Raw genomic sequence first — 17347 nt, forward strand, 5'->3', positions numbered from 1 at the left:
GACTGCATTCTCCAAAATTTGCAGGGCTTCCACATTATGAAAAATTGTTTTCTCTTTGAAATATCCCGGCAGTTCAGTGCTTCCAACACAGTAAAATCAGCACAATTTTCTTTTCATGCATCTGAAATGGCCCCCAAAAATGGCTGGGACATTTTGTGCGGAATGACCTATATTCAAGAAGATTATTATGAAATAATGTTCAGTTGCCACCGAATGGTGGACATGATGCACACTTTGAATCGGAATTCCTTACGCAAGTACTCTCACCACATCTTCGCTCAAGAAAAAAGAAAGGGAGATAGACACTGTCACATCACACGAAAAATGTAACAGATACGCAAGAAATACAAAACTAAACATGAAAGGACTTTTTTACAAACCTTTGAAAGCTGTCAACAGCGGCTGAATGAGACTTTGTCATAAAGTCTGTCACATTTTCAATCCACGCTGACTTGTAGGCCACAATATTAGGATGACAAAGTTGAGCCAGAAGCTCCACTTCCCTTAATACCTAACAAAGGAAAATGAAAATTGCAACTGTAGCAGTGTGAACAATATGATATTGCACACAAGAACATAACAATATGGTTCCTTATGAATGTGGTTTTAAAAGTGTCTTTCCAATGAAGGATTACTAATAAGCAAAGCTCCTTGTCGCATTTTAAATGCATGCCAGATTTCACACCTCACCTGCCCCTTTTTTTCCTTCAGTTTATATAGGACAAATCCACCATGCAAAAGCAACAAAAGCAGCCAACGTTTTAATGCGAGTTTAAACAAAGGCTACCTGCTTTAGGACCTTTGGATTGCAGTACTTGAAGGGGATCTTCTTCACCGCATAAATTTGGCGGTCTGTTCTTCTCCTGGCCTAAATGAAGTGTTATACGTGAAAACAATGAGCAGAATAAGTATTCCATGAATGCTCCTGCAAGAGGATTCACTAACTTAAAAAATATCATTGTGACGTCTACCTTACAAACGATTCCAAATCCTCCTTCAGCGATTTCTTCAATTTCTTCAAAGTCGTATTCATAACGTTTTTGGTGGTACACAACATCATTGAGGCGAAGTGCAAGGTCAAGTGTTGGTCTGCAGACAAAAATTAGAACAAGCAAAGGCAAATCAACTAATCTCATTGCAGCAACTGCAACTTTGTTACAGACACCAACAGTTCTTGCACTGGTGGGCAATTTGCATGGATTTAACTTACATCGGGTGCACATAGTAATATTCAACATAACACATATTTCAAGAACTTCAGCTACTTCATTATACATATAGTCTTGCAACAATGATTACAAAGAACGTGAAAATTTCGACTGTTGGCTGAATATATATTCTGCTGGTACTCTCAGAATAAATTTATTATTACATGTAGTTGCAATACACAATGTTCGAAATGGTATTCATTACAAGTAATATTATGTTATTTAAGATGATTACTGGTTAATATAGCTGTACAATCTTTTTATGCATTATCATATAAGATGAACCTCAAAACGGACACTCTGCAAGTCTGGTGAGTTATTCACAACTGAGCTCGCGAAATATTCGAAGATGCCAATGGCACAACAATCACAGTATGAGAGGTGGTGCCAGTGCCATTTGTGCTACCTTAATGCTACTGTGCGTGGGTTTGTGGAACACACAGATGCATGTAAAATAAGATGTACCTGAGCACGGCAAGTAAATCAATGGGGGTAAACAATCTCTGCCCTAATATTTCCATGGCAGCCATAAGCAACCTTTATAGAACCAGGTCAGTTGCAAAACTGAGCGATGTTGCGCGCCGCCGCCGCCATCAGCGACAGATGTGTCGCTGCTGTCACAACAGGATTCACTCACTCCACGCTCTTCAGCCGGCGTTGTGTCACGTCGCGTCAGTGTCTGTGGAGGCTGCTTTCTGCGTGAACAGTTTTGCACTTTGTATTGTGCTTCGGATGTGCTGCGTGTCTTCGCCATGACGACATGTTGTGTCCCGGCTGTACGAGCGGTTACAGGAAATCCGAGACACTACGACATTTCTTTTGTGTCTAGGGTTACCAACTCTTCAATGAAGGGAGTGGAGACGGGGGGGGAGTGGATTGTTTCTTTATTGTTTCGGCCTCTTCAGCTGGCTATGTGCTGCTCGCAACACTTCCTCTTGCTGGAGAATGTACCCGTAGAAGTTGTCGCACTTCGCACAGAAGTTCAGCCAAAGTAACTAAAGCTCTTCGCAGCCACCGCTAGCCACCGCAACATTGCTTCGTGCATGCTATTTGTGAGAACTTAGTGTTCTCGAGTGTGACGCGCGTTGTCGGCCGTGCATTGGATCACGTAAAAGTTTCTGGACAGTCCGGAATAAATCAGGAACATATAGCTGTCCCGACAGGGGCGGATGCTGTATGAAAAATCGGGACAGTGCCGCGAAATCCGAGACGGTTGGTAACCTATTTGTGCCCCGCGTGACCCTAACCAGCGAGCGGTGTGGGATCGCGCCATTCCTCGTGAGGACAAGAAACTGTCCGACATATCACTTGTATGTCATATGCACTTTCACGAGGAAGACATCCTGAAGACTTTCACTCACATGGGTAATGGTAAGAATAAAGGTTGAAATCGCCAGCGGAAAGGAGCCTCGTCGAAGGATGCGTCCCAAAGATATTCCCGAACTTGCAGTGATTTGAGTGATTCTAAAAATTATGCTGTAAATAATTTTTTACAGTTAATTAGAGCTCTTTTGATAAGATTTAATGCCTGAGACTGTAAATAAGTTGTGCCGTTTGTGTGCGTCACACTATACATGCAATATCTGAAAACTTGTTTCACTGCACTGCGTTCGTAAAATAAATACAATTTTCTTTCTGTAGCAGGACTGAAATTGTGGCGTGCAGTACACACACGGTGATGTTACCGCTCAATAATTGCAAGTAACGACAGTCGCAATACAGAGCTCCTCACTTCAAAAAAGTGAAAGTGAAGAATTATCAAAAAAAAACAGCGCAAAGAACTACGGAGCACCAGAGAAAGGATTGCACAAACATCAGCACGTTAACACCGCGCAATACTTGCACAGTCCAAAACGAAAAGACAGAAGTACCAACACGCCCAAGCATCAACTTTAGCTAAGGAATTACGCTATGGAAATGCGCCATATAGTAAATTTCTTATAGAATAATGGACAGACTCGTATGTTATGCTATCAAGCATCAGTTATCTAGGGCAGTCTAGAAAACAATCGCTTTACTGACTTTGCCTTACCGCTGCTAAATATTACTCAGTTTTACGTTGCAGTGGCAGTGCAACGAAAAATCTCGATAATACACAATCGGCGAGTAAACAATGGAGCCCTTTCTGAACGGCTGCCCTGGCGTCTTGCCACGCGGACTACGCGTTTTTGTCTGCTAGCGGAGGCTTGTTTTCGTCTGCTAGCACCACCAAACCGGAAGCTGCCCCGGTGCTGCGCGATGGGTTGGCTGACACGGGGAGTTTTGCAACTTACCTGGTTCTATAAACGTTGGCCATAAGAGACTCGCTGTGACTGACTGAACAGGATACTTAGCTCCCGCCAGGTGCGAATGCTAGTAGCATAGTGCACTGAATTTGTCAACTGATACTGTTAAGCTTTGAATAGTAACCTGACTGCTAGCAATGACTGGTCCAATATATTGATTAAAAAACAATTTGGAGGGCACTTGAATTTCGCCTACAAGAGTAGAATGCGATAGCGTAATCGGGCCCCGTTAGCATCGCCTTGTCAGTCGCTAGCCTGGCTTTGCTTCTCGGTGGACACCGTGCCACAAGGACAGGAAGGTTTGTGCACGTAACGTGAGCCGTTTCGAACTATCCTAGAATGCCTACTGCAACTACAGTTGTGAAGTGCCCGTTACGCCACAATTCTTCCTTTTGCAAATTGGTGAAGCACCCACTATGTGTCTGTAAGACAAGATGTGCACCCGCGCAGCTGCACACTTGGTTAATGCTGTTGCTGATAATGACTGTTAATTATGGCCGTGCACTTTGTTATTGGTGGGCCTTTAAACCAACCACTCATGGCACAATTCATATTTTGACAGGTGGTGCGATTCAACGCTTCGGCCACGCAATATTACACGAGTCAAGGAGACCCTTCGCACTACATAACGTTCGTATATAATTTTGTTCGAAGCAGTTTCAAGCACACGTGTGGCTCTGGGGTAGAACACCTGCTTGCCATGCACAAGGCCTGGGTTTAATTCCGACTCGAACCGAAGATTGTTATTATTTATTTATTTGCATCTATTTTGAATTTTCGCTCATGGACAATGCTGATTTTTTGCTCACAACCAACGACGCCAAAATTTCCGCGAAACGAGCTCTATAACGCTATCGCGTTAAAATTCATGACTAGCAAATGGTACATATGTACACAGCAACATGCGACACAAATATGCTCAGTGTTGACTGGCCCAGATGCAATAGAGCTGACAGGATTTACACACACTTCCTCTATCAAGGAGATGCCCTAGCTTATAACCAATAAAGAAGGTGCACAGGCACGCACAATGACGAAACTGAAAATGAGCTCCTACAGAAATACAATGAATAAAGCAGACAGGGGTAGTAAGAAGACAGGTGTTTTGTAAAATGTGCCATGAAGAGGTTCCAAGCTGGTACTGTCGTATACCAGGAGTAGCTGTAATGTGAAATTAAATGAGAACAACACCATGAGGAAACATTTTTTTAAAGATAAGAAAAGATGGGGACTTACCCAGGAATACTACCCAAACTCTCACTATGCTGCAAAAGACAGTACCATACAATTAAAAAAAAAAACATTTGCAATATGTATTAACAAAACATACATGTACAGGACTGCATGGAGTGCTCCTGCGTACAAACGTCGCCGGGACACAAGTGCTACGGCACACGTGAATTCGTGCTACGTTAACACATGACCCTTAGAATTTAACCCTTTCCCTACAGTGTTCTTTGGCCAAAGGCGATACAAAATACCTATTTTTTTAATTTGCCTATTTGATTTTACACATCTTGAAACAACTTAAAAACTATTTAAAGGCACTTTATTCGCGTGATACTAGCAATATATTTTCTGAAAATATGCAGAGGATTGGCTTCACTGCACTGCACCACCAAGAGAACCCTAACCTGTCCAGCCTTCAGTGCAGAAAATGTCTCTCTGAAATTAAAAAATAAAGCGGAGGAACAAATGAGCCCGTGAAAAAAACAACAACCTTGGGCGTGCCGGTTGAGTTTTGTTTACATCTATTGGCATCTACTGCCTATACATTGAGACGTGCTCGTCGTCTGAATCCAATGATTTAGAGAAAATATGCTGCTCTGTGTAGTCGCTGCCACACTTGCATGAGAACTGAATTTCTTCAATCCATAAAACTTGGGCAAACGTGTTTTTTCCTTCTTTTTTTCTAAACTGAGCTGTTGCCAGCATGCGCATGGTGCTCGCGCACAGAGGACAACGCCATTTTCCAATTCCGTCTACCAGAATAGAGTCCTTTCTCGACCAAAATACACGCTTTCAGTGTGTTTTTAATTTTTTTCCTGTGCCATCTATTCAAGCCAAAGAGAACTTAGCAAAATGAATCAGGATAGCTTAATTGCAGCACCCTCAAACGCTTCTTTCAGTGTGAAAGAGCCCAGCTTATTTTTGATGGAAGCAGTGCAAACTGTGTGGACCAGTTCAGCTAGTCTTCAGTAGGAAAAGGGTTAATGGACCCGCAAGGTTTCTCATGAGGTGAAAATCAGCCCACTGGCAGATTGAACACAGTGATAGAAGATTTTAAATAAACATAAGAGAAATTTAATGAAAGTAGCTACAACAGTTGATGGTTAACAGTGCAAAAGGATAAAGACAAAATAGTAGACCAGACGACACAAGCGCTGTCTTTGAAAAGCACATTAAAATAAATATACCAGCAGTTACAAGAACCAAAGAACAATGACATCGTAAAGAGTTAAAAGCCACAGCACTGTGCACTATCTTGAAGGAATAAAAACATGTTGTAATTGTTGAAATAATACACAGCGACCCTCCGTCGCTCCCTCACTGTGGTGGATCTGCATTCCCTTAGCAATTTAAAATTTCATCCCACTTCTTGGTGGACTGGTTCCCCTGTCACCTCACTCCAATGCCTTCACTGCCTCTTGACAGATTGGTTTTTCCTCAGCAATAAAGGTCAACCTACTCTCGAGCTGTCAACATGCATACATTCTCACCTCAACAAAACCATACTCCTAACAGATGGACAGCTTTTTCCAAACAGTGCTTTGCCAAAGAGTCAGGCAAGTGTCTGCGATGCATGTGGTTCAATTCTTGTGCTGAAACATTTATGATGCACCATAGCATTTGTGGAAAACAGTAGCTTCAGTTTCACTCTGGAGCATTGGCTGCTTGTCTTCCAAGACTGCATGGTCGCCCACCATGATTGCATCATCAATCGCTAGCTGAGTTTGCACCGAGTTTGTCTCAGTGCAGCGAACGAGCAAAGTCAGGAACAAGGTACCACAAGCTTTCATTGATGTGAGCCAAGAAGGTAAGCCAGCTAGGTGTGCTTGCCCAGAATTTTTTATGGCATAAAAACACATTGCAAGATCTCTTGAGTAGTAACCTAACAGTCTAGATTGCCTCAATGTTTGCCTTTATTATCCTTTCAATGAATCACAGATGTCCACCCGAAATGATTTGTTCACTGATTAGCAATCGTGAAAGTTTACAAGTAACATATCGAAACACTTACGTGTCCGCGAATGTCTTTCCTGACATTCTCGATCAAACAACCAAAAGCATGTCGAAATCTCACCCTAAAGGGGCGCAATTCCTGGAGCTCTGGAGTGGGATCTAAGAACTGCAAAACAGGCAATGTGATTGAAAATGAAATTTGCACTGCACCAGCAGTGCTCACATGACCTTTCCTTCCACTAAGCGCTTCCTTTTCCCGTAGGCAATACTGAGCTCAAGATGCTGTTAAAAAGACACCAACACAGCTTTCGAATGCAGCCATTTACAAAAAATACTAATGAATGGCATTGATAAGTAATCGAGAAATACTGTAAAATTTTGCCTTAATTCAAATAGTGCCAATTACTATTTAAATAAATATACAAGCTAAGAAAGTATTTTTACAAGATAGTACTGAATGGCCTATATATTGGCACATAAGTAAAAGTGAATCTTTTAGTGAACTGTACGTATTGCAGACAAAGCTCAGTTTAATACACCCAGCAATTGATTATATTTAAACCCATAGAAGCATCTGTTAGTTGTGCATCATACACATGTTGATCATAAAATAGCGGGAAAATATGAAACCCTTATCAGCCTTTAAAAGCTATGAAATTATCAAAAATATAAAGTGCTCTTTTCACTGTCCTACTCCTGCATTCATAATTTTAGAGTGAAGACTACGCTATATGCAGATACAATTTTGAAAAATCTAGGCAAAAATGGCTAAGAAAACACTTTCAGTCAGTAAAATTATAGGGAAGTCTTCTACAAGCCACCTTACCCCACACCTACCAATATTAACTTCATCTATTCATATTACTGATCCTACTGTATTACCACACCACACGAGTTGAAGTACTAGTGCATACAAATGGCAGTAAAGGCAATTTTGAACCAATTTATTTATCTACAAAAATTTTTGCCTGGAATTCCTACACCATGCCAGGCAAGCTTCACACTCATTTAAGAGCATGGATTCTGACAAGTATGAGTTGACCAAAAATATGGAGCAACTCCGAGTCTCAAACACTGACTTACAACTCAGTGTAGTTCATCCAAATGCCAATGCAGTAACCTCTCTCTTCCTGGTTTTTATGAATGAATGAGACCTCTGGGTTTCAATATAATGGTGCATTAGTGATCTACATGATGTGACCAAAAATGTGCACTCAAAACTGAAATTTTCTTTAACACAATTTTTTATGAATCTTCTTATCTTTCTATTTTAATGACTTTATTCCCAACTATTGACCTTCTGCACAGCTGCTGCTGCACATTTTATGACCATTTTGCTTACATGACAACATACCTGCATATATATTTCTGCATACTAAATATGGAATTACACTGAAACCTCGATATAACGAATGCGGATATAACGAATTATCGGTTATAACGGAGTAAATGAAGAATAGTCTTGTCATTGCTACAGTGTTACAAATAAACGTTTATAACGAATTTTCGGATATAACGAAGTTATTTTCATGGCAGATGTGACTTTGTTATAATGAGGTTTGAGTGTACTATAGACAACAATGAATCCTTTCAAGTTATATTTTCTTTGCACTGAAGATGCATATTTGAAAGTAGTTCACGAAGAAGACCTACCTTAAGTCGACGAAGCTGATTTCTCACTCCTGTACAAAAGAAAAAAAAAGAAAGAAAGGAAGAAAGAAAGGAAAAAGAAGCAGAAGTTAGGCACAAGACATGTCTACAGTGTATATAAAAAGAAGCTTGCCTTCAAATAATTCTTGGCGACGAGAGTCATCACATTCATAAAAACTGCAGAGTTGCTCCAAGACAGATTCTAACACAAGGTAGTATGGAATCCGTCCACGTGGCACCGGGCCAAATGCATCCCGTCTCGCCAGCTGACCCTGCTGACCTGCACATAATGATGAACCATGCAGGTAATCACGAAAGCAATGCTTTCAGACCATACTTAACATTAGTACAAACAGCAACACTATCCATGAACAAGATTCAGTAAGCATTAAACACTGATAACAGAGATCTGTCTTTATTCATGCCATCAACAAACTGCAAAATAGCCCAGGTGTGCATTCAGGAAAGACAGTGTCCCTTCGGACCACACACTTACTTTTGACTACCTAAAGGTGCCCTGCTTCTATGATCATAGCATACACTGATTTTCAAAGATGGAGATGTTGCCTATAGTTTACATTCATGGTTTACTACTGCAGCAGCCAACACAAGTTCACACTGGTTGAGCCCGAGGTTACTCAAACATGTTTGGCAATTTGTCTTCTTTTACATAAGCATATACCGTATCAAGGCTGCCAAGTCCTCAGGAAGAAATTTATGATACTGTCAAAATTAATTAGAAAGGATCTATGGCTTAATAGATTAAGAATTTCATTGGCAAAAAAAACAATACATTCATCACTTTATTTATCAGTAAAGACAAACAGCAACAAGAAAAATCCAATACCACATAATTATGGTCTATGTGCATATTAGTGCACCATTATAAGTAATATAAGGGGAAATACAGAAGATAGCCTCAAGTCCAACGTGGAACGATGGTGGATGCTAACTAAGAACAAAATGGTAATGGAGGTGCCGTTAGCAGCTGCCAGCATTTCTACAATGAGGAATGCACACTGTAAGCTGCTGATGGTGAAAAAAAACTTTACTTTAAAGATCCTCTCTCACTGCTCATTTTTCAAAGCAGTTGACGAATCGTCCCACGTCAGATTTGAAGCTACCTACCATGCATTACTGCATTCACTATTGTATTACTCATGATATAGTACACATGCATTGCCCCCTACTGTGATAGCTTACCAGGTAATGTGTCATGCTGCTAAGCTTGCAGACGCAGGTTCAATTCCTCACCATGGAAGCCCCATTTCAATGGGGAGGAAATGCAAAACATCCATGCACTTACATTTAGGTGCACGTTAAAGACCTCCAGGTGGTAGAATCAACACTAGTGTCCCTCATAACCATTTTTTTTATGCAGCATAGCCATAGTTGCATATATCTACCATAAAACCTGATTTAACTAACACGGTTCCTAGCATGTAAAACCGCAGAAATTAAGACATGCATTGCATATTCTTAGCTGGCACAACTTAGCCACTGTCCAAAACCGCATCCAGGTTTCCAACAAGACATGTAGCTGTACTTTTGCACAGGATTTAATACTGCTGCTCTCTTTCTCCTCTTTAACAGCAGGCGCTTCAGCATTGACCCTGCTCACTTATTGATAACAATTTTCCCCTTCCTTGACTATGCCCTATTTCCAAAAGCCCATGCTATGAGGCAAACTTTTTCATGCCTTTAACAAAGCGTGCTGGTCAGTAGCAAGTAGAAGGCTGATGGCTATCAGTGCACTATAATGTTTTGGAGGTGCTATGTTGAGATTTAAAGGGGCCCTGGAACACTTTTCAAGTAATCACCGAATTACTTCATTAAAAGAGCTTATTTCCTCACGAATAGACTGCCGCAAAAATTTTTAGAATCCGTCATGTGCGAGCGGAGTTACAGGGATTTGTCGCACGCTTTAAGCGCTTTCTCTCTCCTTTTGCACCAGAGAGCACGCTGAAAGCTACGCATGGGGAGGGGGGGATGACAAGGGGGCAAGATGTGCCCGTTCATCAGCGCGCGTGATGACCTTGAGCACTTTCTTCTCTTTTTTTTTCTTCGAACGCGCGCCTTACTTTCAGTGTGATTGCGAGCGCACACGTGGGCACGTGGCGGCATCCCGCAGTGGCCACGGCAACTATGCAGCTCACGATGATCAAATGAGCCAATGGCTGAGGACTTTGGGTTTATGGTGTGGTCATTCTCTTTCATATTTTGCATTGTAGTTCGGAATTTGTGCAGTAAGAAACTGCTTACGTATATTAGTCTCTGTGCATAGCATTACTGTACGTGCATCTTTCCACTTGTACTGTGCCAAACATTTCATGCTCTATGTTCATTGCCTATGTTCATGGCCTATGTTTCATGGTCTATATTCACCCATGTCCTCGTTGCTTGCCATGTATCGGGGAGGCTCGGTTTCTCCTCAAGTGACAAACGTCACTTTTCTCCCAAGCCTGTCCTCATCCTTGAGATGAAACAAAATTGAATTGAATCAAATTTGGGTTTATTGCATCATTTGTCGAGAGTAGAGTAGAGGGAACGATTTCTAGCTGACTAATAATTAATTGTAAATTCGAGGTCACGCACTGCACTATGCTGTTTGGCTCACGTGTTCTCAGGAGCCTTGACTACCAGTCAGCAGCATTATTTGACCATGCTGAGAAAGTGTTGCAGGGCCCCTTTAACAAAGCGTGCTGGTCAGTAGCAAGTAGAAGGCTGATGGCTATCAGTGCACTATCATGTCTTGGAGGACCTATGTTGAGCGTGAATAAAAGAGCTGTCATAAAAACTCAGAACCACTACTTGGCCTGTGTTCCTCTTTGGTGATGAGACGCATTTTCTGAACAAAACCAAGAAAACTACATACTAGGTTTACCTTGTCTACTCCCCAAAAGCTTGATATAAGGTTCATTAAAGCACTGCTCACCAGGCTCAATTACACATTTTGGTTGCACACTGCAAGTTGCCAGGTGCTGTATAGGGAGCATATTACCAAAAGAATCTCTCAAATCAGTTCGTTATTGGTGGAGTTAGAAAAAAATTGAACTGTCCTGTATAATGCCATTAAGGAAGTGAGAACTGCTGTCAATGGAAACACATCCCTCCTTTGCCTCGGATAGCGTCTGCAAGCAGAGTACATTCTCTGTGTTCTTCCATGTGCTAGAGGCGAAGGAGTGTCATGTTCACATGATGAGTACCGCTTTTCTCTTCTTTTTTTCTTTTGATTCATGGCTCATTTCCAGTGGTGCCATTGTGTACTCTACATTGTAGGATAAACTGAAGTCATGTTCCTTAATCAGCGACGGCCCAAGCAATGCGTGTTACACAGGGGCATTTGCATGTAACTCACTCATGCTCGAAGCAAAGCTTTCTATAAAGGAAGGGTCCAAGACCTTCTGTTGAAATTTTCATCGTTCATGCGCCACGGAAACTGTTTCATATGATATTTTGCAGAAATTGCCATCGAGTGACTGACAAGCCACACTTGTTTCTAATACTCAAACCTGGTCAGGGGCTCTTTAAGTGCAGTTGGCAGATGCTTACATTGCTGTCGATGTACAAATGCCTTCATTTTTGACAGGCAACTTGCCTATTAAAGGAACTCTATTTACAGCACTGTTTGAGGCAAGATTCGTCAAATGACTTGCCATGAATAAGAAGATCAATGTTCAGCAGCTAAGGCAACATCAGGCCTTCTGGATTGGAGCCTTGACTGTTCATTCAAAGTGCAATGCAATTTGTACAAGTTTTAAGGTGTCATATGTCCTGCAGAAGAGCCGATACCTGAGCCAGTTGGTTCATGTTACTTGAAGCAATGCCAGCAAAACCATGTGACACGACAAAGAGGCAGACATACACAACGCTGGAACTAACACAATTCCCTAAATAAAATCATAGTTGTTGGTTCTAGCATTGTCTGCATCTGCCTCTTTCTCGTGTCCCGTGGTTTTGCTGGCATTTCTTCAAGTAGTCGTGTGTCCTATCGAGGAAGGAATGCTTAGAATAGACTCCAGTCAGATTGCTCTGCTCCTAGTTATGCACATTTAGACATGAATGTCAACATATTTGTTAATATACTAAAAGGAGAGAAATGGTGAATGCTGTGCCACTACAAGGTCAGAAAATGGCAGAGGAGAGAGACTAACTTGCATTCTGCAAAGAAAGCTCCATTTTGCTATATTGTTTTTCCTGTTCATACTTTCACCCTTTCCCTAATTCCCCGTCCTTTTTTGAGCACAGCCACAGGTGGTGCCTCACGAAAGAATGAACAGCTGATAGTTTGCGCCCTTCCATTCATGTTGCGCATTCTTGCCGCCCATAAGTGTTTTGTACCACCTATGCAGCGCAAAGATTCTCAAACTATGTATGAATGCGTGGAAGTGTTTTGGTATGATGCAGTACGACATCATCAACTGCAGGACAACACACACACACGTGTATGTGCGCGTGTGAGTGAGTGAGTGAGTGAGTGAGTGAGTGAGTGAGTGAGTGAGTGAGTGAGTGAGTGAGTGAGTGAGTGAGTGAGTGAGTGAGTGAGTGAGTGAGTGAGTGAGTGAGCGAGCAAGCGAGTGAGTGAGCAAGAAGCAAACGCTTCTGGCAAAAGCTGTTCACCATCAATTTGCTGTAAGCTCAAAAATCTTCCCTAGCATCTACCAATATAAAAAGTGCTCCTTAAGCTTGAGCTGACAATAAAGCAGTGGTAGAAAGCGTACCCTGCGGCCGCACAGGTTACATTTGTGCATGCTTCGTAGCACACATTCATGCAGTTCAGCCCCTGCTCGCATGCTCCACTGACTTTCCGAGACTAAAGTGCCTACACAGTATTGTACCCCTAAAGTGCCTACACAGTATTGTACAGTGCAATACAATACTGTGTAGTAATGAATGAAGACATTTTCACAGGCAGTGCTTCAAAGAGATCAGACTGTTATTGAACCACCCGAGGAAGGTCGGTGCAAAAGCTATTGTGTGAGCTTGCCAGAGTAAAAACTCTGCACAATAAAAAGCAATCCTCACAATAAACTGGAGAAGCGGCGAAAAGCGGGCTAGTTGGTACATAACTCAAAAGTTGAAAAAACAGCACGACGACAGTACAAAGGAAGGTCACACAAGGACGGGCGCTGACTGCGAACTGAAAGTTTTATTGAAGAAACCAGGAATATATACATACACTAAAGAACGAAAGAAAGATTAGGTTAGAATTTTAGTCATGTGTGTGACGTCAAATAGCGGATTTCTTTTTCGAACAGGTCAAGCAACGGAACGCTTACACATCGCTTGCCCCTTTGGTGGATAGAAAAGGCTTCGAATATCTCGAATGCCTTTCATGATAGCGCTTGAGGAGGGTGACGTCAGACAGACTGGTGGTGCACCCATGCCTAGCACAATGTGTGGCTAGATTACTACCGACACCAGTCTTTAATGAATTGGCGTGTTCCTGAAGCCTGTAGTAGATGCACTGCCCGGTCTGTCCCACGAACACGGGATTTCATATAAGACACATGTCACGCACTCGATGAAAGGGTTGGCATGTTTCTTCGAACAGCTTGCTCTGCTTCCTCCCTTTTCATTGACACATCGGCACATTCCACCTAGCTTAAAGGGCGCTGAAAACACCACACAGACACCGGCACGTCCAGCCGCCTTCTTGACCCAATGTGACACCCTGTCTATGTAGGCGATGACTGCTAAATTGCAGTTCGGCTCTTTTGCTTCCTCAGTACGACGTCCCTGCAACTCCGTCAGTAGCACCTCAACCAATGACACAAGCAGTTATCGTGGGAATCCCATAGCAAACAGCCTCTCAATTTGGTTTGAAAAACTAGGCTGCACCTTGTGTGCACAGAAGCAGAATAAGGCATTCCTCATGGCGGACAGTGCAATGCCTCTTTTCATAGCCTTCGAGTGTGCGGAGCTGAACGGCAGAAGGCTCTTCTTTGATCGGGGTGAATATTCCCAGCAGATGTGGGCAGGTTGAAAATGCAGGACCAGATCTAGAAACCTTATACTGCTGTCGGAGCACAAGTTCGCTGGTGAGCTTGAAAGACCCAAGAGTGAGCTCAAAGGTCCCAATGATGCTTTGGGCTCTCTCCCGATACGGCCCCGATATGGACATAAAAAGAATCAGAAAATCGTCCACATACCGGCACGCACGAGCCACCCCCAACCGTCTAAGTGTTTAGACAATGCACGGTCATACTGGGCCAACAGAAGATCACTGAGAACCGGTGAAGTGACTAAAATTCTAACCCAATCTTTTTTTTTTTCATTCTTTGTGTATGTATATATTCCTGGTTTCTTCAATAAAACTTTCAGTTGGCAGTCAGCGCCCGTCCTCGTGTCACCTTCCTTCGTCCTGTCTTCACACTGCTTTTTCAACTTTTGACCTCACAATAAGTTGTAGATATGCTGCGAAAAAGCTAATGGATAAAAGAAACCCAGAGTGGAATGAAGATGATAAAGTTGTAATCAATGTGTAAACAGAACCCAATAATGAAATCAGGCCCCCTTCTCAAAATGCACCCACCCCTAAAGCACCGTTAAGCAACTTATACAACTGAGTGGAAGATTAGACGATCAGAGACTCATATATCTTCACTGTCACCATTGGGCAGGGGCAGCTGCCTTCATGAAATTGGGGGTGTTAAGCCTTTTAGAGCAGGTAGTGAAAAAATACGAAGACACACAGAGCACGAGTTAGCGCTCGTCTCGTGTATATGTTCCTGGCTTGTGTCTTCGTATTTTTGCGCTACCTGCTCTAATATGCATTCTTAAAAACTCGCCCAGATTTCCGTTCTTGTAAGGTGTTAAGCCCTCCCATTCCCCGAAACTATTTAGTGTAATGCAATAATGGGGCTTTACATGGCAGAACCACAATCTATTCTGCAGGAGGGCTCACAATATGACCGAGGCTGCTTGAAGCATTCTGAATATCTTGCTGGAACAAGTTAGCTTCAAGAGAAGGGCAATAGTGTGTCTAGGGTACAAGTGGTTGGTAGCACCTGTTTTGTACGTCTCCGTGTCTTTTGTTTTTGTCTTCGCGCCACACTATGAAAATCACCACGATCTAATTACGCGGCACATTGTAGTGGGGAACTACGGATCAATTTTGACCACTTGGTGTTATTTAGCTTGCGCCTAAATGTAAGTGCCTTTCGCCCGCATCGAAATTCTAGCGCCTTGGCCGGGAATCGAACCCGCGTCCACGACCTCAGCAGCGCGACATATCTGCTAAGCTACCACGACGGGGCCCCGAAATTTTTAGTTTGCCTGTGTTCGTATCCATACTCACGCACATATACACATGCACATGGGAGTGGGGGGGGGGGCACACGCGCGCACATACATTTTGGGTGTCCGGACTCCTCCCCCCCCCCCCCCCCCCGTCAAAACAAAAACGACCACTCACTCACCGGTATCTGGGACGTCTAGAGCGGATATGGTATGCAGTGATAGTTTCGGAATAGGAGGATCCATGACTCAACTGTGATAGCAAAAAAAAAAAAACAGAGTCCATTTCAGCTTTCCGCAGCTGAAATTCTGCACTGCACGCATGCCGTACAGGTTGACGTAAAGCACAAACAGTTGCCAACGAACCAGCATATAGAAATCTTTATTTAGGAATATATTTGCCCCTGAAACTCGTTCGTGAAACACAGTACGAGCTCGCCAAACAAACAAAGAAGCAAAAAGATACATGTGCTTACCAAGGAAAGCTCGCGAACGTCGTATGAATTAACAACAAATGGTTGATGGAATGGGCGACACGCTTCAAACAGGCCACAAAAACCGCCTGTTCTCGAGGCACGCACAGTGACATCACATGAACCACATCTGAAGCTTGTTCACTGACTTGTCCGCACAGTTCGTATGCGCATGCTTGTCTGGCCAAGCGGCGCACCGCGTGCACTGTTCGTGTAATATGATGAAACCGTAGAGTAACTGGTGTAACCAGAGAACATCTGTGTAACCGCCAAAGTACTACTTACGTACTTACGTACCTTACACCCTTACACCACTTACACGATACACGCGCGCGCACGAACGGAGGCTGTTGACGGAGGCCACGGAGGCCATAGTAAGGAACGGAAACCGACGAATATCTTGTTGCGTTGTAGCTGATAGATGGCGTTAGTATCTGAAGGGCTCTGCTAGATCGTTGAAGCAGAAAACATGTATGGTTGAAAGTGTTCTGTGGATGCTAGCTACCAATTAGCTGTATTAGAGTGAACTTCTAGTTCAATGCTGTATTCACACGACGGACCGAATTAGTCACGTGACATGTGACGTGTTTCGGATCGCTCCGCGGGCTCCGCGGCTTGCATTCGCACGACAGGGGAGAAAAGCAGACGACGGTGCGGACGGATCGACCTTTTTGACTCGACGAAATTTAACCTTTTCAAGTTGGCTTTCACGAGAACTTTCAGCGGCTGGCAGCGACCAGGCATCTACCTCTCGGAAAGTGCCCGAATCCGGCCCTCGCTGTGGTAACATGTTGACGCTTGTGTCTGCTTGTGGACACAATAAAATACTAAATACTGCAGTTCGGAACTTCGGAAATCTGGTCTCACACTGAGTGCGTGCACGAAATAGTAGTATCTACGAGAACGAAAGCATTATCCTTCTTTGTTGTTATTGTGTGCGCTATGCGTCCCAAATTGCTTTGTACCGCGAGGTGGAAACAGTGGCGGGTCAACCAGGGCGGTATAACTGGGGGGTGTTGAGGGGGTTCTGACACCTCCCGAAATTTTTTCATGCTTTAATTTTTCAGGTAATACTAAAATATCTGCACGCCTTCACAGCGACCACCAGTTGCCAAAGTTAGCCGTTATAGACACAAACACCCCCCGAAAAGAATTCCTGGGTACGGCCCTGGTATGAACTATATAGTTCCCGAGTTGGGGAACTATATATATATATATATATATAAAGATAGAGAGAGAGCAGGAAATCTATTTACGTAGCTTGAGAGGATTTGGCCACTTTACGCACAACGACAAAATACAGTAACAG

The 17347-nt window shown here is 43.0% G+C and overlaps 1 protein-coding gene across 1 annotated transcript in view; it reads right to left on the reverse strand.

The window, feature by feature from the left end:
- The window catches only part of LOC119378852 (probable serine/threonine-protein kinase ifkC), a 73733-nt gene extending 57460 nt beyond the window's left edge, over positions 1-16273 (reverse strand). The window contains exons 1-9 of the mRNA XM_037647895.2: positions 16042-16273; positions 15748-15818; positions 8460-8606; positions 8330-8358; positions 6735-6842; positions 4730-4758; positions 972-1089; positions 788-868; positions 381-511 (exon numbers count right to left, since the gene is read on the reverse strand). Of these exons, the coding sequence (XP_037503823.1) occupies positions 381-511; positions 788-868; positions 972-1089; positions 4730-4758; positions 6735-6842; positions 8330-8358; positions 8460-8606; positions 15748-15811 (707 nt within the window). The 5' untranslated portion in view covers positions 15812-15818; positions 16042-16273. The remainder of the gene's footprint in view (positions 1-380; positions 512-787; positions 869-971; positions 1090-4729; positions 4759-6734; positions 6843-8329; positions 8359-8459; positions 8607-15747; positions 15819-16041) is intronic.
- Between the last annotated feature and the right edge of the window lie 1074 nt (positions 16274-17347).

Source organism: Rhipicephalus sanguineus, chromosome 1 (assembly GCF_013339695.2).
Source record: "Rhipicephalus sanguineus isolate Rsan-2018 chromosome 1, BIME_Rsan_1.4, whole genome shotgun sequence".
Classification (NCBI taxonomy): Eukaryota; Metazoa; Arthropoda; class Arachnida; order Ixodida; family Ixodidae; genus Rhipicephalus; species Rhipicephalus sanguineus.